General features: G+C 38.4%; 1 protein-coding gene across 10 annotated transcripts in view; it reads right to left on the reverse strand.

Annotated features, from left to right (window-relative positions):
• Window positions 1-2584: 2584 nt before the first annotated feature.
• Window positions 2585-24705, reverse strand: part of CFAP95 (cilia and flagella associated protein 95) — a 141728-nt gene continuing 119607 nt past the window's right edge. For 8 of the 10 annotated variants that reach the window (XM_077907548.1, XM_077907557.1, XM_077907538.1 and 5 more), the window contains one exon: window positions 2585-3087. In XM_077907548.1, the coding sequence (XP_077763674.1) occupies window positions 2905-3087 (183 nt within the window). In that variant the 3' untranslated portion in view covers window positions 2585-2904. The remainder of the gene's footprint in view (window positions 3088-24705) is intronic. The other 2 variants (XR_013385256.1, XR_013385257.1) reach the window with 2 other exon arrangements.

The following is a 24705-nucleotide window of genomic DNA, read 5'->3' on the forward strand; positions in this document are numbered from 1 at the left end:
TCATTATGATGAGTAACTTGCCATTAAGGTTTGCATACTTCAAACAGCTGTATACTCTAGATATGTTACTGAGTGTTAGGGATGATTAAACTTGAATTTACAGTTTGTAGAAGGAAAGGTAATCCTAGGTAGGTATCCACAAGTATAGGCAATATTATATAAAGATTTAACATTATAATACCAAAGAGTGAAATTGGACCACTTTAGTACACCATACACAAAAATAAATTCAAAATGGATTAAGGATTTACATGTAAGACCTGAAACCATAATACTGCTAAAAGAAAACATAGGTATATGTAAACTGCTAGACAACAACCCTAGTAATATTTTTCTGATTCTGTCTTCTCAGATCAGGGAAACAAAATAAATAAATAAACATTTGAGACTATATCAGACTTAAAAAAGCTTTTGTACAATGAAACCATCAACAAAACAAAAAGGCAGTCTAGTAAATCAGAGAAGATACTTGCAAATGATATATCCAATAAGGGATTAGCATCAAAAATATATAAAGATCTTATACAACTCCTATAAAAAAACAAACAATCTGATTGCAAAATGGGCAGAGAAGCTGAATACACATTTTTCCAAAGGAAGATAAACAGATGGCCAACAGAAACATGGAAAGATGCTCAACATCACTAATCATCAAGGAAATGCAAAGCAAATCCACAGGTATTTATTACCTCACACTGGTCAGAATGGCATCAAAAGATAAGAAATAATAAGTGTTGATGAGGATGTGGAGAAAGGGAACCCTTGTGTACTGTTAGTGGGAATGGAAATTGGTACAGCTACTATGGAAAAGAGCGTCGAGGATCCTCAAAAAATTAAAATAAAAATATTAGAATTACTATATAATCTAGTAATCCTACTTCTGGGTATTTACCTAAAGAAAATGAGAACACCAATTCAAAAAGATATATGCACCACTCTGTTTATTGCAATGTTATTGATAATAGCCAAGACATGGAAGCAACCTATAAGTGTCCACTGATATAGATGAATGGATAAAGAAGATGTGGCACACGCACACACACACACACACACACTGAAATATTACTCAGCCATAAAAGAGAATGAAATCTTGCCACTTGTAACAATATGGATGGACCTAGTGGGTATTATGCTAAGCGCAATAAGACAAAGAAAAGCAAATACTGTATGATTTTACTTATATGTGGACACTAGAAAACAAAACAAATGAATAAACAAACAGAAAAAGACTCATAAATACAGAGAACAAACTGGTGGTTACCGGAGGGGAGGAGATAAAGACTAGGTGGAGTCATGGAGACAGGTGAAGCTGGTGAAGGAGATTAAGAGGTACAAACTTCCAAAAATAAATCAGTTATGGGGATGACAAGTGCAACATGGGGAAGACAGCCAAAAATACTGTAGTAACTCTTTATTTTGACAGATGGTAACTACACTTATCATGGTGAGCATATAGTAATATATGTAATTGTCAGATGACTATGTTGTAGACTTGAAATTAATATAATATTGTATGTCAACCATAATTTAATTAAAAATAAGATAATTAACATATATAATATACATATTTATGCATATATATGTGTAGTGTGTGTGTATATGCAGACATACTTTAAAGCAGCAAGAAACTACAGTCAAACTCTGCTGGTGAATGCTTACCTGGAATATCCACAATTTCTTTATTAATCATCATTTCTCCACTCACATGGCTTATGGTCCTTACCATATTTTGCTGGAGTTGGATACAATACTAAATTAGCATTTATCATGAAATGTTATTTTATTAATTTATTTTTTAAAGAAAAATAATAAGAGTAAATTTAAGCCTAGGCTGACCAAATAATTAAACTCATCCTCAAAATAAATGAAACTTCAGGGTGCCTGGGTAGCACAGTTGGTTGACCATCTGATTCTTGGTTTTGGCTAAGGTCATGATCTTGGGGCCATGGGATCGAGCCCCGTGTGAAGACGGAGTCTGCTAGGGATTTTCTTTCCCTCTCCCTCTGTCCTGACCCACCCCCTCAAAAAACTAAATAAATCTCTAAAAAAAAAAAGAAATAAAAGGCCAAATGCACTTCAAAGATCATCTAGAATTGGCTGCTTATGTAAGAGGAAGGCCTACTTAAACCTCTATGGGTTTCTGTTTGCTCATCTGTAGAGTGGGATGGTGGTGAGTCCAAACAACTGCTAAGATTTTTTTCTAAATCTAACATTAGATGACTGAGTTTTCCCATCAAACCATAATGTTTCACTAAGATTCTGTCTACATCTCTCCTATTCCATGAACTCAAAAAATACTATCTTAAATAAGGAAAAACACTATGCTGAATAAATAATCTATGCTGCATTTCACTACTACAGATAAATCAGTCTGTAAATAGGCACATTCCTCACTCTATTACATCTACCCCTCCCCCACCTACCTCTCTCTCCTTCCCAACATGACCATAGGGCCAGTGTTGCCCAAACTTCAGTCATTTGAGTTTCATGTCAAATCTGAGCACCACCTATATTTTTATTCATTTAAAAATTGAATTTAAGTTAGCTTATGTTTTAAAAAAATTAGCCATATACTAAGCAATCATAAGCTTGATTGTTCTAGCTTTATTCATATTTCTAATAAAACTTGAAATAAATACATATTCTATAAATAAAAGAAAATTCCACCAAGTTCCACCTCAAATTCTGTTGTACACCCTAGGTAGTATACATAGTAAACTTTGGAAAATACCAGAGCAGCCTATGAAAAGAAGGACATATATATGCTGGCCTAGAATATGTAAGATTTTGTTTCTAAAGGAACCTATGATAGTAACATTCCCATTGCATTTATTAGCATAGAAAATCAACAGTTATATCCATTATTCTTTCATTAGCTAGAGAATCTGATTCCGTAGATTATTTTTAAAAGGGGACCACAGGACCACCAGTTAACGGGTAGAGTTTTTGTTTTACATATAAATTAGCATAAATCCCACTCTCCTCATGCCAAGTGTTGATGCCAAATCTTTTGGAACCATCTAGATCAGTGAACTGAGAACGGCATTTTCTGTGGACTATTGAATAATCATCTTGACAAGGATAATCCTATTGGGGAGGGGAGAAAAAGAAATAATATTGAGTGACCAAAATATATAAAAACAAGAGCTTTTTTTAAAAGATGATCTTCAATATATTAATCTTATTTGATCCAAGTTTAATTTTCACACAATTATTTTAATATATCAAATTACAAATGCCTCAATGAAAAAATGGCTATTGCATTTATAAATACTTTAATTCTAAAAGAAACCACTAGTTCATAGTTGTTTTTTTATGAAACTAAAAAGATAAATTGTTTCACATTTAAAATTTTTGTAAACCATAAATACATGACACAAAGAACAATTTAAATTTTATGATCACCTACATTAAGACCAAAACAGTTATAATTTAATAGTCATTCAACACCTTTTAAAAGTTAATACAAATTATAATCCTTCCAAAGAATAATATGTTGGGCTGTATCATTAGTTGCAATCAATAGTTGCTATCAAGTCATAAATGCCGAACTCAAAGATTCATTCTTCTGAGAAATTTACCCCAGGATAACCCAGCATAATGTTTAAGGTATTTATCCTTTAAAGCACTTCACAGAAGCTTCTGTTAATAAAACAAGATATTCTCATTGACCATTTCCCAAAGAAAATATTAATTCTCTCAGATTACATCAAGAGTAATGGTAGACAAGGAACATTAAAGCCCTTGAGCTGATTATCTAATTTCTGCTTCAGATTGGTACTAATTTTAAAGTACTAACACAATATTGAAATTAAATCACCAGAGCTATAAAACAATGAAAGAACACCAAAACAGTTCTAATCTTAGATTGGCCTTATTGAAAATAATTGAAATTTTTAACCATATATTCAACCACAACAATAATTATAGAGGCAATGGATTTACTGAGTGTCTATTATGGGTTGGGCACAGTAGTTGAGTGTTTATATTTGTTAATCCATAGCAGAACTCCACCATAGGAATTATTACTCCCACTTTGAATATAAGAAAAGACAATTTGCTTAAAATCTCAGAAAAAGAGGATTTAAAGAATGTCAATATTAAGCAACTCAGCCAGGACTTCCAACTAACTAATTGTAAGATCCATTATCCCTCCAGGACCCTCATCAAATTTTCAATAATTAAGAGATGAAAAGACATAGAAATGACAAAATCCTACAAATATGTTATATCCATGTAACTTTCTATAGTTTGGGCTTTTATTTTTCATAGTCAGAGTCTCATTTCTTTAGGGCTCGTCTGTTGAGTTTTGGTCCAGTAGAGGCTCTTTCAATGAGTTTTGAGCGTTACTGGCCAAACCTGCCTGCTCACAGGGAGGCAGGATCTGCCCATTCCTAAACCAGCTTCCGTCAAACTGAAGAGAGCTTCAAATGCAGGGTTGGTGTGTTCCTCTAGCATCTCCTAGGCAGACAGGATGATTTATTTTGATCAGGTGAGTGACAAGATTAAATGTGATGTTTTTTAAGAAAAGGATTCTGGCAGAAAGAAGGTACTGAAGACAGAAGGTGGAAAGGATTGGATTCCTAACTCTGATTAGAATTAGAATAAGAACTCACATGTCATCAACTAATGTGGATAAACAAAATGTGGTCTATCCTCACAGTGAAATATTATTCGGCAACACAAGGAATAAAATACTGACAGATGCTGTAGCATAGATGAACCACGAAAATGTGCTAAGTGAAAGAAACTAAACAGAGACACACATTGTGCTATTCCTTCTATAGAATGTCCAAAATAGGTGCATCCACAGACACAGAAAGTAACTTTGCAGGAGACTAGGGGGAGGAGGAAAACAAGGAGAGGCTGTTAATGGGTATAGTGGCCAATTTTATGTGTCAAGTTGACTAGATCACGGCTAAATCATCAACCATTTGGCTAAACATTATTTCTGAGTTATGTCTAGTGTGTCCAGATGAAATTAGCATTTGAGTCTGTGGACTCAGTAAAGCAGTTTGCTCTCCCCAGTGTAGGTAGGTGGGTACCTTTCAATCCGTTGAGGGCCTGAATGGAAGAAAAAGGCAGAGGAAATAAGAACTCAGTCCCTTCCTGCCTGATTGCTTGAGCTCCAACATTAATCTTATCCTATTCTCATGTTTCTCAGGCCTTCAGACAGGGACTGAATTCCACCACCAGCTTTCCTGGGTTTCCAGCTTATAGACAGCAGATTGTGGAACTTCTCAGCCTCCATATTGCATTAGCCAATTCCTTTTTTTTTTTTTAATTTTTTTATTTATTTATGATAGTCACAGAGAGAGAGAGAGAGAGAGGCAGAGACATAGGCAGAGGGAGAAGCAGGCTCCATGCACCGGGAGCCCGACGTGGGATTCGATCCCGGGTCTCCAGGATCGCGCCCTGGGCCAAAGGCAGGCGCCAAACCAATGCGCCACCCAGGGATCCCCACCAATTCCTTATAATAAATCTCTCTCTCTCAGTCTCTCTCTCTCTCTCTCTCTCTATATATATATAGAGAGAGAGAGAGAGTTTTATAATTCTTAAAGGAAATAATTTATTTCTAATTAACTTTGTATGAAATCTTATACAATATTCAGACATTTTACAGATACTTTGATGAAAAACAACTGCCTGTTTCTACAGGTTTTTCATGAATTGGGAAAAGTAAACTAGTTTTCCTAACCTTTATCACTTACTGATATCATTCTTAGATCATTCTGGAAAAAAAAAAAAAAAGAGAGGCAGGTTTGCCTTGTTTTACTGAATTAAAATAAATAAAGACAAAGAAAGTATGAAAGGCAGAAGTATGTGCTACCTTGTCCTAAGTACAGTTTCTGAGGGGATGGTGTCTGTTTACTTTCTGGTTTACTGTATCAATTAATTTGATCTGAATTTCTGATCTGTGTGATTTGCCTTCTCTCTGAAGAACTTCTTTTAACATTTCCCGCAAGATAGGTGTACTGGTGACAAATTCCTTCATTTTTTGTTTATCTGAGAAAGCCTTTCTCCTTTACTTCTGAAGGATAACTTTACAGAATATCAAATTCTAGGTTGATGTCCCAAATTTTAGTCTGACATTCAAAGTGCTCCAAAATTCTCTTCTACTTTTCTTTTCAGACTTCATCCTATCTACTCTATCAAAATGTTTTATTCTAGCCAAATGGAAATATAAACTGTTTTTTTAAAGTGCCCTCACACTTTTTACTTTGCATTATTGCTCACATTGTTGCCTTCACTTGGAACGCTCTTTTTCTTTCCCTCCACACCCCCTATCACCACCCTTCAAGATCCAGACAAATTCAGACAAGATCCAGATATTTCTTTCTGTAGAGAAACTTTATTAATACATACAGGGTTTCTTTGTAGGGGTGATGAAAATGTGAAATTGTGCTGATGATTGTGACTATGGATATACAAATATCACTGAATTGTACACTTTAAAAGGATGAATTTTATGGCATGTGAATTATCTCAGTAAAGTTGTTACTTTTAAAAAGTAGATAGCAGAGGTGAACAATCCTGAAAACTAGTTAAGAGGCTGCTTCCTATTAATACACAGAAAATTGAAACTGTCCCATTATCATAGGTGCATTGGTAAACCAGCTCCCTGTCAAAATATCCCATACAATTTATTTGCAATATTTGCCAATTTCTGTGGTGGAAATATGGTTGACTTCAAGCTACCAAAGTGAGGTCAGTGAACAGAGTTGGGAAGACATGAACATAATCAGTACATGCAAACTTTAAGACATGACTCCAAACCACCCTAAATTTAATTCTCCCTTTTCTCATTGTGTGACAGCCATGTAATTTGGGTAGATTGAACTCATTCCAAACTGTAGGGACAGAATCTAACTGACCTATGACAATCACAATAATCCCACTCCTTCGTCAGTGACAGTGATTGACACAGTGTTGGGCATGTGTTTTGAGTTTGTCCAAACAAAGTAAAGCTCAAGACTTGTTCAGTGATTTGGAGGAAAGAAACTCTTTTTCCATTATTGGACACAAATGAGGAAGTATGTAGCCCGGATTGTTATTGGCGACCCTCTTACAACCAGTTTAGCATGAAACCAACACCATAAAAAGCAGATTTGAGAGTTGGTAAGAAGCATGATGACATTTGCTGTATCAATCCTTTCCTGAAACCTGACTTTTCAAAAAACATGAACCAATAAATTGCTTTTATTGTCCAGCCTGACTTGAGTTGGGTTTTGTACAACCTACTAAAAGTATCCCAACTAATGCATACTTTAATAATCTGCAATGTTGGAATACTGAGGCACTAAGAATCAGAGCAAAAAAAAAAATGGGTCAAAACTAGGAAGCAGGACAAATATATATAGTAGGAATAAAGGGAAAACAATATATTTGTGACTAATCATATAATCAGGAATTGGACACAAATATGAGATAGATGAACAAACAAAACAGGACAATATCTAACTAATAGGAACCTGAAAGGCATAATTATTATAAGAAGCAGAGCAAGTATGTTTTTCAAAGTTTAATACAAATGGCACAAAATAGAATAAAAACAGTTACTCCATGATTCGCCTTCAAGGACCTTAATATTGACTGCAGATCAGACCCAAGGCCAAATTGAGATGGTGGGAGTCTTGAAAAGGTAAGTAATTTAGTGTGCCACTCAAACCAAGTATACAGGGGGTAATCATTTCAAAATGATAAGTAGTTTTGCCCTTTCTGTGTGTAACCATTCATTTGCCCAAAGTGAGATCACAGTTTCTTTCAAAAAAAAAAAATGGCAACAAGAAAGCATCGTAATATTAGCTTCTAACATGCAAAATAGGATTTTTCAGCAAAATAATACCTTGCAATCCAACTCACAATCTTGAGGACTTTAGAATATCAATGTCCAACTGGAAGACCTCAGATCATAGAGTTCTTCCAATATGGAGGAAAAATATCCTCTGTATTAAGGCTTAGTCAAAAGTTGGAATGGATAGTAATAATACAAAGAAGAGCCTTTTAGGGGAATTAGAGGAATGAGAAAATAAGGGAAAAGGGAAAAGCAGAACAGCAAAAAGAGCCAACATATTTCCCAATTTTCCCTTTTTAAGACTTTAATCTTTCGGAGTCCCTCTGACCTGGCCAGAGATAAGTGCATGAGATAAATGAGAGCAATAGTGGAAAGGCATAAGAAGTCCCCATCCCTCACGAGAACTCGAAATTAAGCATCTCAGGCTGCCCTTTCATTTGCCTGGAGTACAATCATACCCAGGCTGGTGGGGCAGCATCCTCAGGCAGAGGGAGACTCTGGGTCACTTCTGGCATCCTGTGGCAAGTTTGCAAGGGGGTTACTAACAGGAGCTTCAAAGCCAAACACTGGAACTGGGACTGGATGGGAGCCACAGAAATCTTCTGTGGGGTCTACAATATCTATAGGAGTAGAAACAAAGCTGTTATCCCAAGCAAGCCATCTAGGCTTCAATCTAACCCAGAGAAAAAGAGGAAAATAGAAAAAGACCTACAGTTCAACGTCGACAGACTATAGCCACCAATACTAGCAAGGAAAAGAGCAGTCAGGTAAACTAGGGACATCATTCTAGAGACCAGAAGAAGCAGACAACAGCACACTCAAAAATCCTAACCTTGCCCTTTGGCATCAGAATGCTACGTCACATCCCCCTTTCCATATACCTGGACGTCATCTTAGAGAGAGTCATAGTTATTATTACTGTGTAACAGGTCAACTAATGGAGAGCAGTATAAAACAATACCCATATTAGATTTTGGGTCAGGAATTTGGAATGGTATAACAAAGACAGCATCCCTCTGTTGAATGTTGAGGCTTCAGTGGAGAAGACTTGAAAGCTGTTAGTGACTTGAGGGTTGGGGTTAAAAACATCCCTCACTCCAGTTGGTGGTTAATATCAGCAGTCTGCTGAGACCTCGGTGGGGCTGTTGACTGGAACAACTATATAGGTCCCCTCCGTGGGCGTGCTTGGGCTTTCTCACATCATGGTGACTGGGTTCTGAGAATAACGATGGCACAGAGAGAACCAGGAGGAAGCTACACTGCTTTTTATCACCTGGCCTCTGAAGTCACATAGCATACTTCTACTACAGTCCCAGTTCACCCGGCTCTAATGGAGATGATAAGGACTCTGCCTCTCAATGAGAAGAGTTTCAAAATAACATTGCAAGAGCATGTGGGATGATCACACATGCTGTACCCATTTGGGGAAAACAACAATCTGCCCCATGAAGGCAGGCTGTGTTGGGGTTCTTAAGACTACCACTAGATTCAGTGATTTGCTAGGTGGACTCACAGAATTCAACATATAGTTGTATTTGTGGCTCTGATTTACTACAGCAAATGAATACTAAGCAAAATCAGCAAAGAGAAAAGGCACATGGGCTAAAGTCCAGAGGAAACCAGGTGCAAACTTCCAAGAGTCCTCTCCCAGTGAGTCACACAGAATGCACTAAAATTCTCCAGCAAAGAACTGTGAAATGCTGTTTACTGGGGAACCTCATTAGAACCTCAGTGGCCAAGGTTTATCTTGGGGGCTGGTCTCAGAGGCACTCTTTTCCTTGCAATATCCAGACTCCCAGAAGTTTAAATGAACCATATTGTTTGCATAAATGGTTTAGGTACAGTGAGCCACTCTCCCTAATGAGAGTGACTCCCTAAAACTAAAAGTCTCATTCCTCTAATTCCCCAAAAGTCAAGTTTCTAGATGCCAGCCAAGGGCCAACTTTGCTAGCAGGCTTTTTAACAGGTAACAGTTTCAGTTCTAGTATGTTAGTTCTTTTCTTCAAAGAATGGAAGATCTCTGAGAAAGTGTTTTTAAAGGGAGATTGAGAACCTCCTATAGGAACTATTTAAACTATGGAATCAAACTAAGCTGTAAATGGATGGAGAGGTTGGTGTTTTTCTACTGCTGATAGGCTCAGGAAGAAGGCCAGTTATCAGACAATTTTCCTCTGCATACATGAGTTGCAGACAGTTGTTGTATTCTCATACCCTAACATAATATTTACATGTCTGTTCAATATTTATTTAGTGGGAGTGGGAAGAAATGTTTGGAAATTGTCTATAGAAACAGATGTGTAAATCACCACATGTTGTTGGCTAGCTTACTGTTCTGGTACTACACAGACCCTGAGTGCTGACAACCTTTATTTAAGATAGAATAATCACTATGAGCTTTCTCTGAGCCATTCAGGTAGATGAGGATCACAGGAAAAAAATTGTTTGAGGTGTGGAATGGGTGGGTATCAGTATACAATGGTTTACGTAGAGCCAGACTGAAAGAGACATTTCACAGGAAGAACTTTGAGTACTGAGCAGGCCAACTGGGGATAAAGAAGCAAAGATGATCCACAGATTCAAATCTGGATGGCTGGGAGAGTTCTAAAACCACAAAAAGGGATAAGACATGGAGATGGGAGAGGATTTGTTTTAGGAGAGAAAAGATGAGTCACATTTTAGACATTTTTAATGTGAGATGACATCAGTACAAAATTATTATTTGTAAGGTGGTACTGTGGTATAGATGATCTGGAGAGAGGTCAGTGCCCTTTGCACAATGGTAGTCATTAACAGGGGAAAAATATCTATAAAGAACAGTATTGGCGTTTCACTGCATATGTATCTTTGGGGTAAATCCCCAGCAGTGCAATTGCTGGGTCATAGGGCAGATCTATTTTTAACTCTTTGAGGAACCTTCACAAAGTTTTCCAGAGTGGCTACATCAGTTCACATTCCCACCAACAGTGCGAGAGGGTTACCCTTTCTCCACATCCTCTCCAACATTTGTTGTTTCCTGTCTTGTTAATTTTCACCATTCTCACTGGTATGAGGTGGTATCTCATTGTGGTTTTGATTTGTATTTCCCTGATGGCCAGTGATGCGGAGCATTTTCTCATGTGCTTGTTGGCCATGCCTGCACCCCGATGTTTATAGCAGCAATGTCCACAATAGCCAAACTGTGGAAAGAGCCTCGGTGTCCATCAAAAGATGAATGGATAAAGAAGATGTGGTCTATGTATACAATAGAATATTACTCAGCTATTAGAAACGACAAATACCCACCATTTGCTTCGACGTGGATGGAACTGGAGGGTACTGTGCTGAGTGAAATAAGTCAATCAGAGAAGGACAAACATTATATGGTCTCATTCATTTGGGGAATATAAAAAATAGTGAAAGGGAATAAAGGGGAAAGGAGAAAAAATAAGTGGGAAATATCAGAAAGGGAGACAGAACATGAGAGACTCCTAATTCTGGGAAACGAACAAGGGGTGGTAGAAAGGGAGGTGGGTGGGGGGTGGGGGTGACTGGGTGATGGGCACTAAGCAGGGCACTTGATGGGATGAGCACTGGGTGTTATGCTATATGTTGGCAAATTGAGCTCCAATTAAAAAAATATGTCAAAAAAAAGAACAGTATTGGCATCATGGATGATATTTGAATACAAACTGTGAATTATAAAATTATACTGCCTCAATTATACCTAAGGTTGAAAACATTACCATAGCTACGTATCCTTGTTCTTAGGAAATACACACTGAATTGTTTATAGGCAAAGGGGCTCAATGTCTCTAGCCTACTCTCAAATGGTAAACAATTTGTGACTCTGGGTAAAGATTATATGGGAGCTCCTTGTGCCATTCTTGCAACTTTCTTGTAAGTTTGAAATTACATAAAATAAGTTACCCTCAAAACGTGATGGTTGAGGAGCCATGAGAGTGGATGAATTCTCAGAGATTGCATAAAATAAGAAGCACAGAGTTCTGGATCCTAAGTCTTGTGGACACTCATAGTTGGGTCCAAAAAGAAGCCATGGAGGACAGAGAAGGAGAGATATGAAGTGGGCAATGTCATAGATTCTGAAGGTAGAGGGACAAGGAGGAATGCAGAGGTAGCCAACAAGTGTCCACTTCCAGAGAAACATCATAGAGGGCAAGAACTCATAAAACACAAACAATAATGCTGTTTCAGAGAAACATAGAGGAAGTCGAATGAAACATCCTGCTAAAGATAGAAAAAGAGTGTCAGAGAAAGATACGTTGAGGGAAAACAGGCCCTGTAGAAATATGAAGCACTGAAGATGCAGCAAGAGAATCACCATGGGAAAAACCTGCCTTAAGATGAAGAAAGCTTTCTTCCTTTTCTTCTTTTTTCTTTCTTCTTTTAAAACAAATCATGGAAAGACATGTTCAGGATGTTACAGGAAGGTCTTCTTGGTGACTGGGGCCCCCCTCCCACTTGACCTTCTCTCATTATGGAAGAACAAACAGCATGTGGTTTTGCCACCTAGATCAATAAAATCTATCAGCATATCTTTAAGAATCAGATATCTTATTCCTAGACCCCAATCCCCTCCCCAGCCCTATCACCCCCTGAGTACTATGTTCTTACTCTGAGCACTCTTATCTCCAGAACTTTCTTTGGAATAAAATAGCATTACTGTTTCTTAGTGAACTGGATACTCAGTCCTCACCCAGTTTTGGTTATACTTAGTCTTATTTGATTTCATCTAATTTCTTTGGGATCTTTTATTCTTTATAGTTTTATTTTTCAAGGTCATTTTCAGTTTTCAGCCTGCTTTCTGGAACATCAATAACTCTGCCTAATTTAATATCATATAATAATTTGAAAGCATCATCTCAATTTCTTCATCCAGATCATCCATAAAAATGCATAATGTGTTATGTTTCCTGGTCAGATCAGTCACTGTGAACTAACCTTGTGTCCATTATTATAGATAACTATTAGCCACCTGGCATTTATACAGCAAAGACCATTCTTCCCTAGCATGGCTGTAAGTAGCTCATTTGGGATACTCCATATAGTCTTAAAAAGGTATATGAGGCAGCAAAGCTTATTTATGTGAATGTCACATTGGATGGAGTAGAAGTAAATAAATATAGAGGTAGATTACTGTGATATTTCATTATTTTCAGTATACATAATGTATAAAATTCTTTAGCTGTTACATGCACTTGACCGAAGACCTGTCATCTCCTAATAAGGCTGCCTCTCATACACACATACAGAATGATGTGGGAGGAAAAGAACAATTTCTATACAGCCAAATCTACTTTACCAACCCTAGGGATCATGGAGGATAGGCATCTCAGACATTCACTCCTCCCTACTTTAAAAATGATTTCATTTCTATTAGATATTTTCTTCTCTCAGTGATTGCATTACAGACTTAAGAGTAACTGGCAAATGTAGCTATAACAAACATATTACTAGTGGGATATATTTTTGTTATGTATCTACAAAACATTTACACTCCCTTTTTATTTGATAAAATTTTACAAAGGAAAAGTATTTATAACCAGTAGAGGTATTCAACTAAAGAAACATAGTCATAGGAAGTAACAAGGAAGGTTAGGCTGTGGGTATAAATATAAATATATATCATTAATATGTTTGGTCATCATAAAGAAAAATATGGAGATGTATATGAATAACCATATCACAAACCAAGCTGAATTTAAACAATATCAGACAAACTACACAATACAGTATTAAACTTTAGCTACTGACACATTTTTCTTTTTAATACATGAATTTTTATTGGTCCTATCACTTTAATCATAGAAAAAATAAATATCATTTTTCTTATTCCTTAGTCTACATTATGCAAGGGCAATTGCCACTATTTCATACTTATAATGGCATGGTTAGTTATAAATTTGAGGCCCAAGGTTCTCAATTTTTACATTTTTTCTTCTCTACAGAAGTCATATATGTTCGCTGTAGAAGTTAAACATAATTAAAAGAAAGAAATTAGAACTAAGCTTTTATGGCTTGACCTAGAAACAAAAGAAAATCATAGTTACTTAGCTTCAGAAGGCAATATAAAATGAAAGCATAGTTTTAGAGAAAACAGAGTGCTTTCTATTAAAAGGACACAACACAGAACAATACTTGAAAATCTGAGTTTCCTAAGAATTAAGATCACAATTTCTCAACTGTTGGTGATATATGAGGTTATCAGGAGTTAAAATACATTCCCTAATTTTTAAGTAGACTCAAATTAAATGTTTGCTAAAGTCCTTCATCAAAAACATTATGCAATCATAAATAAATACTAGTAGGATGGGACAGGATCAATGAGAAAGAATCAAATCACCTCAAATACTTAATAGTAAAATCTGAGAGCCAGAATGCTCATAAAGATGATTATTTCTATATTGTTGAGAGTTCTCCAGAGAGACAGAACCAATAGGAGATAGATAGACAAATGGATACATGGGATACATGGATACATGGATAGATAGATAGATGTTAGATAGATAGATAGATAGATAGATAGATAGATAGATAGATGATAGATAGATGATAGATAGATAGATAGATAGATAGATAGATAGATAGATAGAGACGCTTGAGTGGCTCAGTGGTTGAGCGTCTGTCTTCGGCTCAGGGTGTGATCCCAGGGTCCTGGGATTGAGTCCCACATCAGGCTTCCCACTGGGAGCCTGCTTCTCCCTCTGCCTGTGTCTCTGCCTCTCTCAGAAATAAATAAATAAAATCTTAAAAAAAAGATAGAGAGATAGATACATACATACATACAAAGAATATCTACTTATCTATCTATCATATCTATCTCCTATTCTATTTTCTATATGTTTGGGACAAGAGTTGACCCTTGAACAATATGGGTCTGAACTGTGCAGGTCTATTTATAGACAGATTTTAAAAAAATAAATATAGTACAGCACTGTAAATATATTTTCTCTTCCTTATGATTTTCTTAATTACATTCTCTTTTTTCTAGCTTACTTTATTATAATAATACAGTATATAATACACACAACAAAATGTGTCAATCAACTGTTTATGCTATCATTGAGGCTTCTGTTCAACAGTAGTAGTTAAGTTCAACAGTAGTAGTTAAATTTTAGGTGAGTCAAAAATTGTATGTGGATTTTTGACTGCGTGGGGGGTGGTCAGTGCCCCCAATTCCCACATTATTCAAGGATGAACTCTGTATATATGAGTATATATGTGTGTGTGTGTGTGTGTTGACAGAGAGAAAGAGATCCTTCCTTCCTTCCTTCCTTCCTTCCTTCCTTTCTCTTACCTACTAGCAACTATATATTCCCCTCAATAAGCAAATGCTCTTGTATCCCAACCTGTGGGATGTGAGAAGCTGTGAAGCCCTGTGGAGCTATATAAGCAAATGCCAGCATGTCCTAAAATTGCCACTGGGGCCTAGGAAATGTAGTCCCTTAATGCTGGCAGAACACCATAAGACTCAGAACCAGAACTGTTTTGCCCATAAGGTACAAAATCATTCTATGTGTATATGTATAAAGTCAGCACACACATATAACACAAAATGCAATCTTTCAGGCCTTGTTTTAGATTGAAGAAAGCCACCATTTCTTTCTGAGCCCAAGTAATAGAGGGCTTTTCCTGTGGTTGGCTAACAGCTATATATTAGAACACCCTGACATAAACCAAAAAAACATTAGGGAGAGCCCCATGAGCCCTTCTCTCTTCTCTAAATTCACCTCCCACCCCTATTCATTTGCAGAATAATCTAAAACTCTCTTATTTTGGTCAACAGTCAATATAATAAGATAAACAAGGATATTCAGCAAATGGCCATTATTCTTTGTTCAGTAGATACTGAATTAGAACATTAATAGGACAAAAAAGAGAAAATTAAACAATAGATATGTTAAGATTCAAGGCAAATTCTAAAATAAAAGTCATAAAAAACACATCATTGAACCTGGGACATTATCTAGTTAAAACACTACACTCTTATTCTGGACTAAATGCTTATATGAGATTATTCCATGTGGCCAATTTAGATGGTACAGCTTTGCATGTTATTATTTTGTTGTTGTGGTTGTTGTTGTTGTTATGTTTTTAAAAGAGAACCTGAAAAAGAAAAGGACTGTATACGGAGTGAAATTATGGAAGATCATAGGGGTACAGAATGGAGCAAAGATACAAAGAGAAGATTTTGAAAAGAAGAGGGAACCAAAGCTAATTCAGTTCAGAGAAGTGATACTTCCTACAGAACCCCCAACCTGTTTTATTTTTTTTATTTTATTTTTTGTAATAATAAATTTATTTTTTATTGGTGTTCAATTTGCCAACATACAGAATAACACCCAGTGCTCATCCCGTCAAGTGCCCCCCTCAGTGCCCGCCACCCAGTCACCCCCACTCTCCTCCCCTTCCACCATCCCTAGTTCCCAACCTGTTTTAGATTCACTTTCTGTCTCAGTTTTGGGATGTTTTCAGCAAGTCATTCTTTCCCTCCTCTTCTTTTTAAGGGCCCTGGTCGACATCCCTTCCCAGGAAGCAAAAAACTAAAGGCAATTCCAGCCTTTGGGGTATTCCTGCATGTGAATGAGCCTAACTGAACAATAAAAGGCTCTTAAAGATGCTGTCCACCTCTGACTCCTAGCCAAGGTGCATTCTGGTCTTGAATGATATTCAAAGTATTTACCAATCAGTACAGTCACTCAGACTGAGCAAGTCCTAGAGGCAACTTATCAGGCAAGTATTAAACTTCCAGAAGGTCGAGATTGGGCCCACTCAACCATGAAGCACAGGAAGCCTAGGGCATAGAGCCCACAGTACTTTTGGGGACCCACCATTTCTTTAAAATCAGAATTTTCAGGATGCATCTAGTGTGAAAGTACTTAGTGCCACTAAATTCTACACTAAACAAGGGTTGAATTGTAAATTTTATATTATGTATATTTAACCATAATAAAAAATGCAGATGCCGTTTTGAAAAACTAACTCTATTAAATGGTAGCAACGCATAGCTAAGCCAGGAAATGTTGTGAGCCATTTAATATTCATAGACATCTTAGGGCAGGAACTGATGGTAGCTATTATACAGAAAGTTTTGCTTAAAATAAGGTACATATAAAACTCCAAAAGTACTTCCCAGGAAAAAAAATAAGTATTGTATGCTTTAATTTTGTGTAATAACACCCATTATTGAATACTATATCTGAAACGAATGATATACTCTATGTTGGCTAATTGAATTTAAATAAAATTTTTAAAAACACCCATTCGTACATTGATAATAATTTCAAGAGGGTTAATAATAACATGGTCATAGAACACGGCCATAAAATACAATAATATAGTAATAAATAGGCAAGAAAACAAATGGCCTAAGAAATATATTTCTTTAATACGCTTTTAAGTCCACCCCCTGCCACCAAAAGTAAATATGATCCAACTTGGATTATATTGGTCTTTTGACCAATGCAGTTGTACAACCTATATTGTTTTGTTTTGATGGAAGAAGGAGCCCATGATGGCAAAAATCCCAGGGTCCAGGAAGTCACAATGCAGTCCTGGGTCCTAGGAGACCAGGCAAGGGGCCAGGGCCACTCAGGAAGCAGGATTCTGGGGAACTCAAAGTGAGAGAAAATTTCCCATCAGCACAGAAATATAGTATTTTAAAAATACTATAACTGTACCAGTGCATTGAGCCCCAGTGCTAGGACAGGTCAATCCTGCTTTTGCAGAGAATAATGTTAAATACATACAGCTCCTCATCATACTTACTGTGCAACATGGCAGGGATTCCTCAAAGTTAGTTTGGAATCCATGCCAACTTTAAAACATAATTCTCTATTAAAAACTTCCTCAGCTTCCTGTCTCTGAGTGAACTAAGATATAGAACATTTTGGGGGTTCAAGCTACCCCTATGTCTGGAAAGATAATTCAACGGGCTGCTCTACTTAGGAAAATAAAATGGCACCTCACCCTTGATAATGACCAATCAGATGTACCCAAATGGCAGCTGCATGACTGGGAAGAGCTGTTAAACTCCAAAATGCTCCCACTGAGAGCGTGGTCATTTGATTGATTCAGTCCTTGGCATTACCTTTCTTTCCTGCTGTCCTGTAGGTTGATTTCCAACAGCCTTATTTACAATCCAGCCAACACTCTGGCTTACCATTTTTTTTTTCATTCTCTCAAGTCAATGGCTTTGATTCCGTTATAGAAATTCAGTCCCATGTCCACATCCTGGGTTCTATCATTCCCCAGAATTGTTCTACATCTGAAATTCCAATAAATTCCCATATATCTCCTTTGCTCATTACCTCTAATTCTTCCAGCTCTCACACCTCTTTACTATTGCCATGCTTGGGTTTTTTGTTTTGTTTTGTTTTTTCTCAACATTCTCATTCCTTTGACTCTTCAACTTCCTGAGTTTGCTTTCTGCCTGAATTAATTCTTTTCCTTACTCATCCTGAGTGTGTCAGTCAAGTCTCCATCATTAAACTCAGCTCACTTGTCCCTTCTCCTAAAAGCTTATGTATCCTTTAAACAGGCAGCCTTGGACCAATTGTCTAATGTACCCTCTCTCTAACTTTTCCTCATTTTGGTTATTTGAGATAAGGATGGGGAAGCTTTTAAGAGAAGATATCTTGAGGGGCAAGATGGCAGAAGAGTAGGGTCTCCAAATCACCTGTCCCCACCAAATTACCTAGATAACCTTCAAAGTATCCTGAAAATCTATGAATTCGGCCTGAGATTTAAAGAGAGAACAGCTGGAATGCTACAGTGAGAAGAGTTCGCGCTTCTATCAAGGTAGGAAGATGGGGTAAAAAGAAATAAAGAAACAAAAGGCCTCCAAGGGTGAGGGGCCCCACGAGGAGCCGGGCTGAGGCCGGGGCGAGTGTCCCCAGGACAGGAGAGCCCCGGCCCGGAGGAGCAGGAGCTGCACCAACCTTCCCGGGCGGAAAGGGGCTCGCAGGGAGTTGGAGCAGGACCCAGGAGGGCGGGGATGCCCTCGGGCTCCCTGGGACACTAACAGACACCTGCGCGCCAGGGAGAGTGCGCCATACCCAGCGGCCGAGCTCCCTAAAAGACTGCAGCACGCGCACGGCTGGACCCGGGAGCAGCTCGGAGGGGCTCGGGCGGCGGCTCCGTGGAGGGGCTGCGGGGCGGGAGCGCGAATCCAACAGAGCAGGCCGGGAGCACTGGGCGCCGGGACACAGCCCAGGATCCGGCCTCCCCCCTGGGACAGGCAGAGGCCGGGAGGGCCCAGGACAGCGAGGACGCTCCTGCCCGAGCTGAGCAGATCAGCGGCCCCGCCCCGGAGCCTCCAGGCCCTGCAGACGGAGAGCTCTGGAGCTACTGCGGGGGCTGAATCCAGGGCTCCAGAGCTGGCCCCGCCACTGAGGTTGTTCCTCCTGGGGCCTCACGCCAGACGGGGGCAGAGCAGCTCCCGCAAGTGCTAACACCTGAAAATCAGCACAACAGGCCCCTCCCCCAGAAGACCAGCTAGACGGACAAGTTCCAGCGGAAGTCAAGGGACTTAAAGTATACAGAATCAGAAGATACTCCCCCGTGTTTTTTGGGGGTTTTTTTGTTTGTTTGTTTTTGTTTTGCTTTTTGATTTGTTTCCTTCCCCGACCCTTTTTTCCCTTTCTTTCTTTTTCTTTCTCTTTTTCTTCTCTTTTTTTTCTTTTTTTCTTCCTTTTTTCTTTTTTTCTCTTTTCTTTCCTTCTTTCTCTCCTCTCGTTTTCTCCTTTTCCCAATACAACTTGCTTTTGGCCACTCTGCACTGAGCAAAATGACTAGAAAGAAAACCTTACCTCAAAAGAAAGAATCAGAAACAGTCCTCTCTCCCACAGAGTTACAAAATCTGGATTACAATTCAATGTCAGAAAGCCAATTCAGAAGCACTATTATACAGCTACTGGTGGCTCTAGAAAAAAGCATAAAGGACTCAAGAGACTTCATGACTGCAGAATTTAGAGCTAATCAGGAAGAAATTAAAAATCAGTTGAATGAGATGCAATCCAAACTAGAAGTCCTAACGACGAGGGTTAACGAGGTGGAAGAACGAGTGAGTGACATAGAAGACAAGTTGATAGCAAAGAGGGAAACTGAGGAAAAAAGAGACAAACAATTAAAAGACCATGAAGATAGATTAAGGGAAATAAACGACAGCCTGAGGAAGAAAAACCTACGTTTAATTGGGGTTCCCGAGGGCGCCGAAAGGGACAGAGGGCCAGAATATGTATTTGAACAAATTCTAGCTGAAAACTTTCCTAATCTGGAAAGGGAAACAGGCATTCAGATCCAGGAAATAGAGAGATCCCCCCCCAAAATAAATAAAAACCGTTCAACACCTCGACATTTAATAGTGAAGCTTGCAAATTCCAAAGATAAAGAGAAGATCCTTAAAGCAGCAAGAGACAAGAAATCCCTGACTTTTATGGGGAGGAGTATTAGAGTAACAGCAGACCTCTCCACAGAGACCTGGCAGGCCAGAAAGGGCTGGCAGGATATAAGCAAGGTCCTAAATGAGAAGAACATGCAACCAAGAATACTTTATCCAGCAAGGCTCTCATTCAAAATGGAAGGAGAGATAAAGAGTTTCCAAGACAGGCAGGAACTGAAAGAATATGTGACCTCTAAACCAGCTCTGCAAGAAATTTTAAGGGGGACTCTTAAAATTCCCCTTTAAGAAGAAGTTCAGTGGAACAATCCACAAAAACAAGGACTGAATAGATATCATGATGACACTAAACTCATATCTCTCAATAGTAACTCTGAATGTGAACGGGCTTAATGACCCCATCAAAAGGCGCAGGGTTTCAGACTGGATAAAAAAGCAGGACCCATCTATTTGCTGTCTATAAGAGACTCATTTTAGACAGAAGGACACCTACAGCCTGAAAATAAAAGGTTGGAGAACCATTTACCATTCGAATGGTCCTCAAAAGAAAGCAGGGGTAGCCATCCTTATATCAGATAAACTAAAATTTACCCCGAAGACTGTAGTGAGAAATGAAGAGGGACACTATATCATACTTAAAGGATCTATCCAACAAGAGGACTTAACAATCCTCTATATATGCCCCGAATGTGGGAGCTGCCAAATATATCAATCAATTAATAACCAAAGTGAAGAAATACTTAGATAATAATACACTTATACTTGGTGACTTCAATCTAGCGCTTTCTACACTCGATAGGTCTTCTAAGCACAACATCTCCAAAGAAACAAGAGCTTTAAATGATACACTGGACCAGATGGATTTCACAGATATCTACAGAACTTTACATCCAAACTCAACTGAATACACATTCTTCTCAAGGGCACATGGAACTCTCTCCAGAATAGACCACATACTGGGTCACAAATCGGGTCTGAACTGATACCAAAAGATTGGGATCGTCCCCTGCATATTCTCAGACCATAATGCCTTGAAATTAGAACTAAATCACAAGAAATTTGGAAGGACCTCAAACACGTGGAGGTTAAGGACCATCCTGCTAAAAGATGAAAGGGTCAACCAGGAAATTAAGGAAGAATTAAAAAGATTCATGGAAACTAATGAGAATGAAGATACAACCGTTCAAAATCTTTGGGATGCAGCAAAAGCAGTCCTAAGGGGGAAATACATCGCAATACAAGCATCCATTCAAAAACTGGAAAGAACTCAAATACAAAAGCTAACCTTACACATAAAGGAGCTAGAGAAAAAACAGCAAATAGATCCTACACCCAGGAGAAGAAGAGAGTTAATAAAGATTCGAACAGAACTCAACGAAATCGAGACCAGAAGAACTGTGGAACAGATCAACAGAACCAGGAGTTGGTTCTTTGAAAGAATTAATAAGATAGATAAACCATTAGCCAGCCTTATTAAAAAGAAGAGAGAGAAGACTCAAATTAATAAAATCATGGGGATCCCTGGGTGGCGCAGTGGTTTAGCGCCTGCCTTTGGCCCAGGGCGCAATCCTGGAGATCCGGGATCGAATCCCACATCAGGCTCCCGGTGCATGGAGCCTGCTTCTCCCTCTGCCTGTGTCTCTGCCTCTCTCTCACTGTGTGCCTGTCATAAATAAAAGATAAAAAAATAAAAATAAATAAAAATAAAAAAAATAAAATCATGAATGAGAAAGGAGAGATCACTACCAACACCAAGGAAATACAAACGATTTTAAAAACATACTATGAACAGCTATACGCCAATAAATTAGGCAATCTAGAAGAAATGGACACATTCCTGGAAAGCCACAAACTACCAAAACTGGAACAGGAAGAAATAGAAAACCTGAACAGGCCAATACCCAGGGAGGAAATTGAAGCAGTCATCGAAAACCTCCCAAGACACAAAAGTCCAGGGCCAGATAGCTTCCCAGACAAATTCTATCAAACGTTTAAAAGAAGAAACCATACCTATTCTACTAAAGCTGTTTGGAAAGATAGAGATGGAGTAATTTGTTCTATGAGGCCAGCATCACCTTAATTCCAAAACCAGACAAAGACCCCACCAAAAGGAGAATTACAGACCAATATCCCTGATGAACATGGATGTAAAAATTCTCAAGAAGATACTAGCCAATAGGATCCAATAGTACATTAAGAAAATTATTCACCATGACCAAGTAGGATTTATCCCTGGGACACAGCTGGTTCAACACTCATAAAACAATCAATGTGATTCATCATATCAGCAAGAGAAAAACCAAGAACCATATGATCCTCTCATTAGATGCAGAGAAAGCATTTGACAAAATACAGCATCCATTCCTGATCAAAACTCTTCAGAGTGTAGGGATAGAGGGGACATTCCTCAACATCTTAAAAGCCATCTACGAAAAGCCCACAGCAAATATCATTCTCAATGGGGAAGCACTGGGAGCCTTTCCCCTAAGATCAGGAACAAGACAGGGATGTCCACTCTCACCACTGCTGTTCAACATGGTACTGGAAGTCCTAGCCTCAGCAATCAGACAACAAAAAGACATTAAAGGCATTCAAATTGGCAAAGAAGAAGTCAAACTCTCCCTCTTTGCTGATGACATGATACTCTACATAGAAAACCCAATAGTCTCCACCCCAAAATTGCTAGAACTCATACAGCAATTTGGTAGCGTCGCAGGATACAAAATCAATGCCCAGAAGTCAATAGCATTTCTGTACACTAACAATGAGACTGAAGAAAGAGAAATTAAGGAGTCAATCCCATTTACAATTGCATCCAAAAGCATAAGATACCTAGGAATAAACCTAACCAAAGAGGTAAAGGATCTATACCCTAAAAACTATAGGACACTTCTGAAAGAAATTGAGGAAGACACAAAGAGATGGAAAAATATTCCATGCTCATGGATTGGCAGAATTAATATTGTGAAAATGTCAATGTTACCCAGGGCAATTTACACGTTTAATGCAATCCCTATAAAAATACCATGGACTTTCTTCAGAGAGTTAGAACAAATTATTTTAAGATTTGTGTGGAATCAGAAAAGACCCCGAATAGCCAGGGGAATTTTAAAAAAGAAAACCATAGGTGGGGGCATCACAATGCCAGATTTCAGGTTGTACTACAAAGCTGTGGTCAAAGCTGTGGTACTGGCACAAAAACAGACACATAGATCAATGGAACAGAATAGAGAACCCAGAAGTGGACCCTCAACTTTATGGTCAACTAATATTCGATAAAGGAGGAAAGACTATCCATTGGAAGAAAGACAGTCTCTTCAATAAATGGTGCTGGGAAAATTGGACATCCACAGGCAGAAGAATGAAACTAGACCACTCTCTTTCACCATACACAAAGATAAACTTAAATGGATGAAAGATCTAAATGTGAGACAAGATTCTAGCAAAATCCTAGAGGAGAACACAGGCAACACCCTTTTTGAACTCGGCCACAGTAACTTCTTGCAAGATACATCCACGAAGGCAAAAGAAACAAAAGCAAAAATGAACTATTGGGACTTCATCAAGATAAGAAGCTTTTGCACAGCAAAGGATACAGTCAACAAAACTCAAAGACAACCTACAGAATGGAGAAGATATTTGCAAATGACGTATCAGATAAAGGGCTAGTTTCCAAGATCTATAAGGAACCTATTAAACTCAACACCAAAGAAACAAACAATCCAATCATGAAATGGGCAAAAGACATGAAGAGAAATCTCACAGAGGAAGACATAGACATGGCCAACATGCACATGAGAAAATGCTCTGCATCAATTGCCATCAGGGAAATACAAATCACAACCACAATGAGATACCACCTCACACCAGTGAGAATGAGGAAAATTAACAAGGCAGGAAACCACAAATGTTGGAGAGGATGCGGAGAAAAGGGAACCCTCTTACACTGTTGGTGGGAATGTGAACTGGTGCAGCCACTCTGGAAAACTGTGTGGAGGTTCCTCAAAGAGTTAAAAATAGACCTGCCCTACGACCCAGCAATTGCACTGTTGGGGATTTACCCCAAAGATACAGATGCAATGAAACGCCGGGACACCTGCACCCCGATGTTTCTAGCAGCAATGGCCACAATAGCCAAACTGTGGAAGGAGCCTCAGTGTCCATCAAAAGATGAATGGATAAAGAAGATGTGGTTTATGTATACAATGGAATATTACTCAGCCATTAGAAATGACAAATACCCACCATTTGCTTCAACGTGGATGGAACTGGAGAGTATTATGCAGAGTGAAGTAAGTCAATTGGAGAACAAACATTGTATGTTCTCATTCATTTGGGGAATATAAATAATAGTGAAAGGGAATATAAGGGAAGGGAGAAGAAATGTGTGGGAAATATCAGAAAGGGAGACAGAACATAAAAACTCCTAACTCTGGGAAACGAACTAGGGGTGGTGGAAGGGGAGGAGGGTGGGGGTGAATGGGTGATGGGCACTGGGGGGGCACTTGACAGG

The sequence above is a fragment of the Canis aureus genome, chromosome 1, assembly GCF_053574225.1.
Source record: "Canis aureus isolate CA01 chromosome 1, VMU_Caureus_v.1.0, whole genome shotgun sequence".
Taxonomy (NCBI): domain Eukaryota; kingdom Metazoa; phylum Chordata; class Mammalia; order Carnivora; family Canidae; genus Canis; species Canis aureus.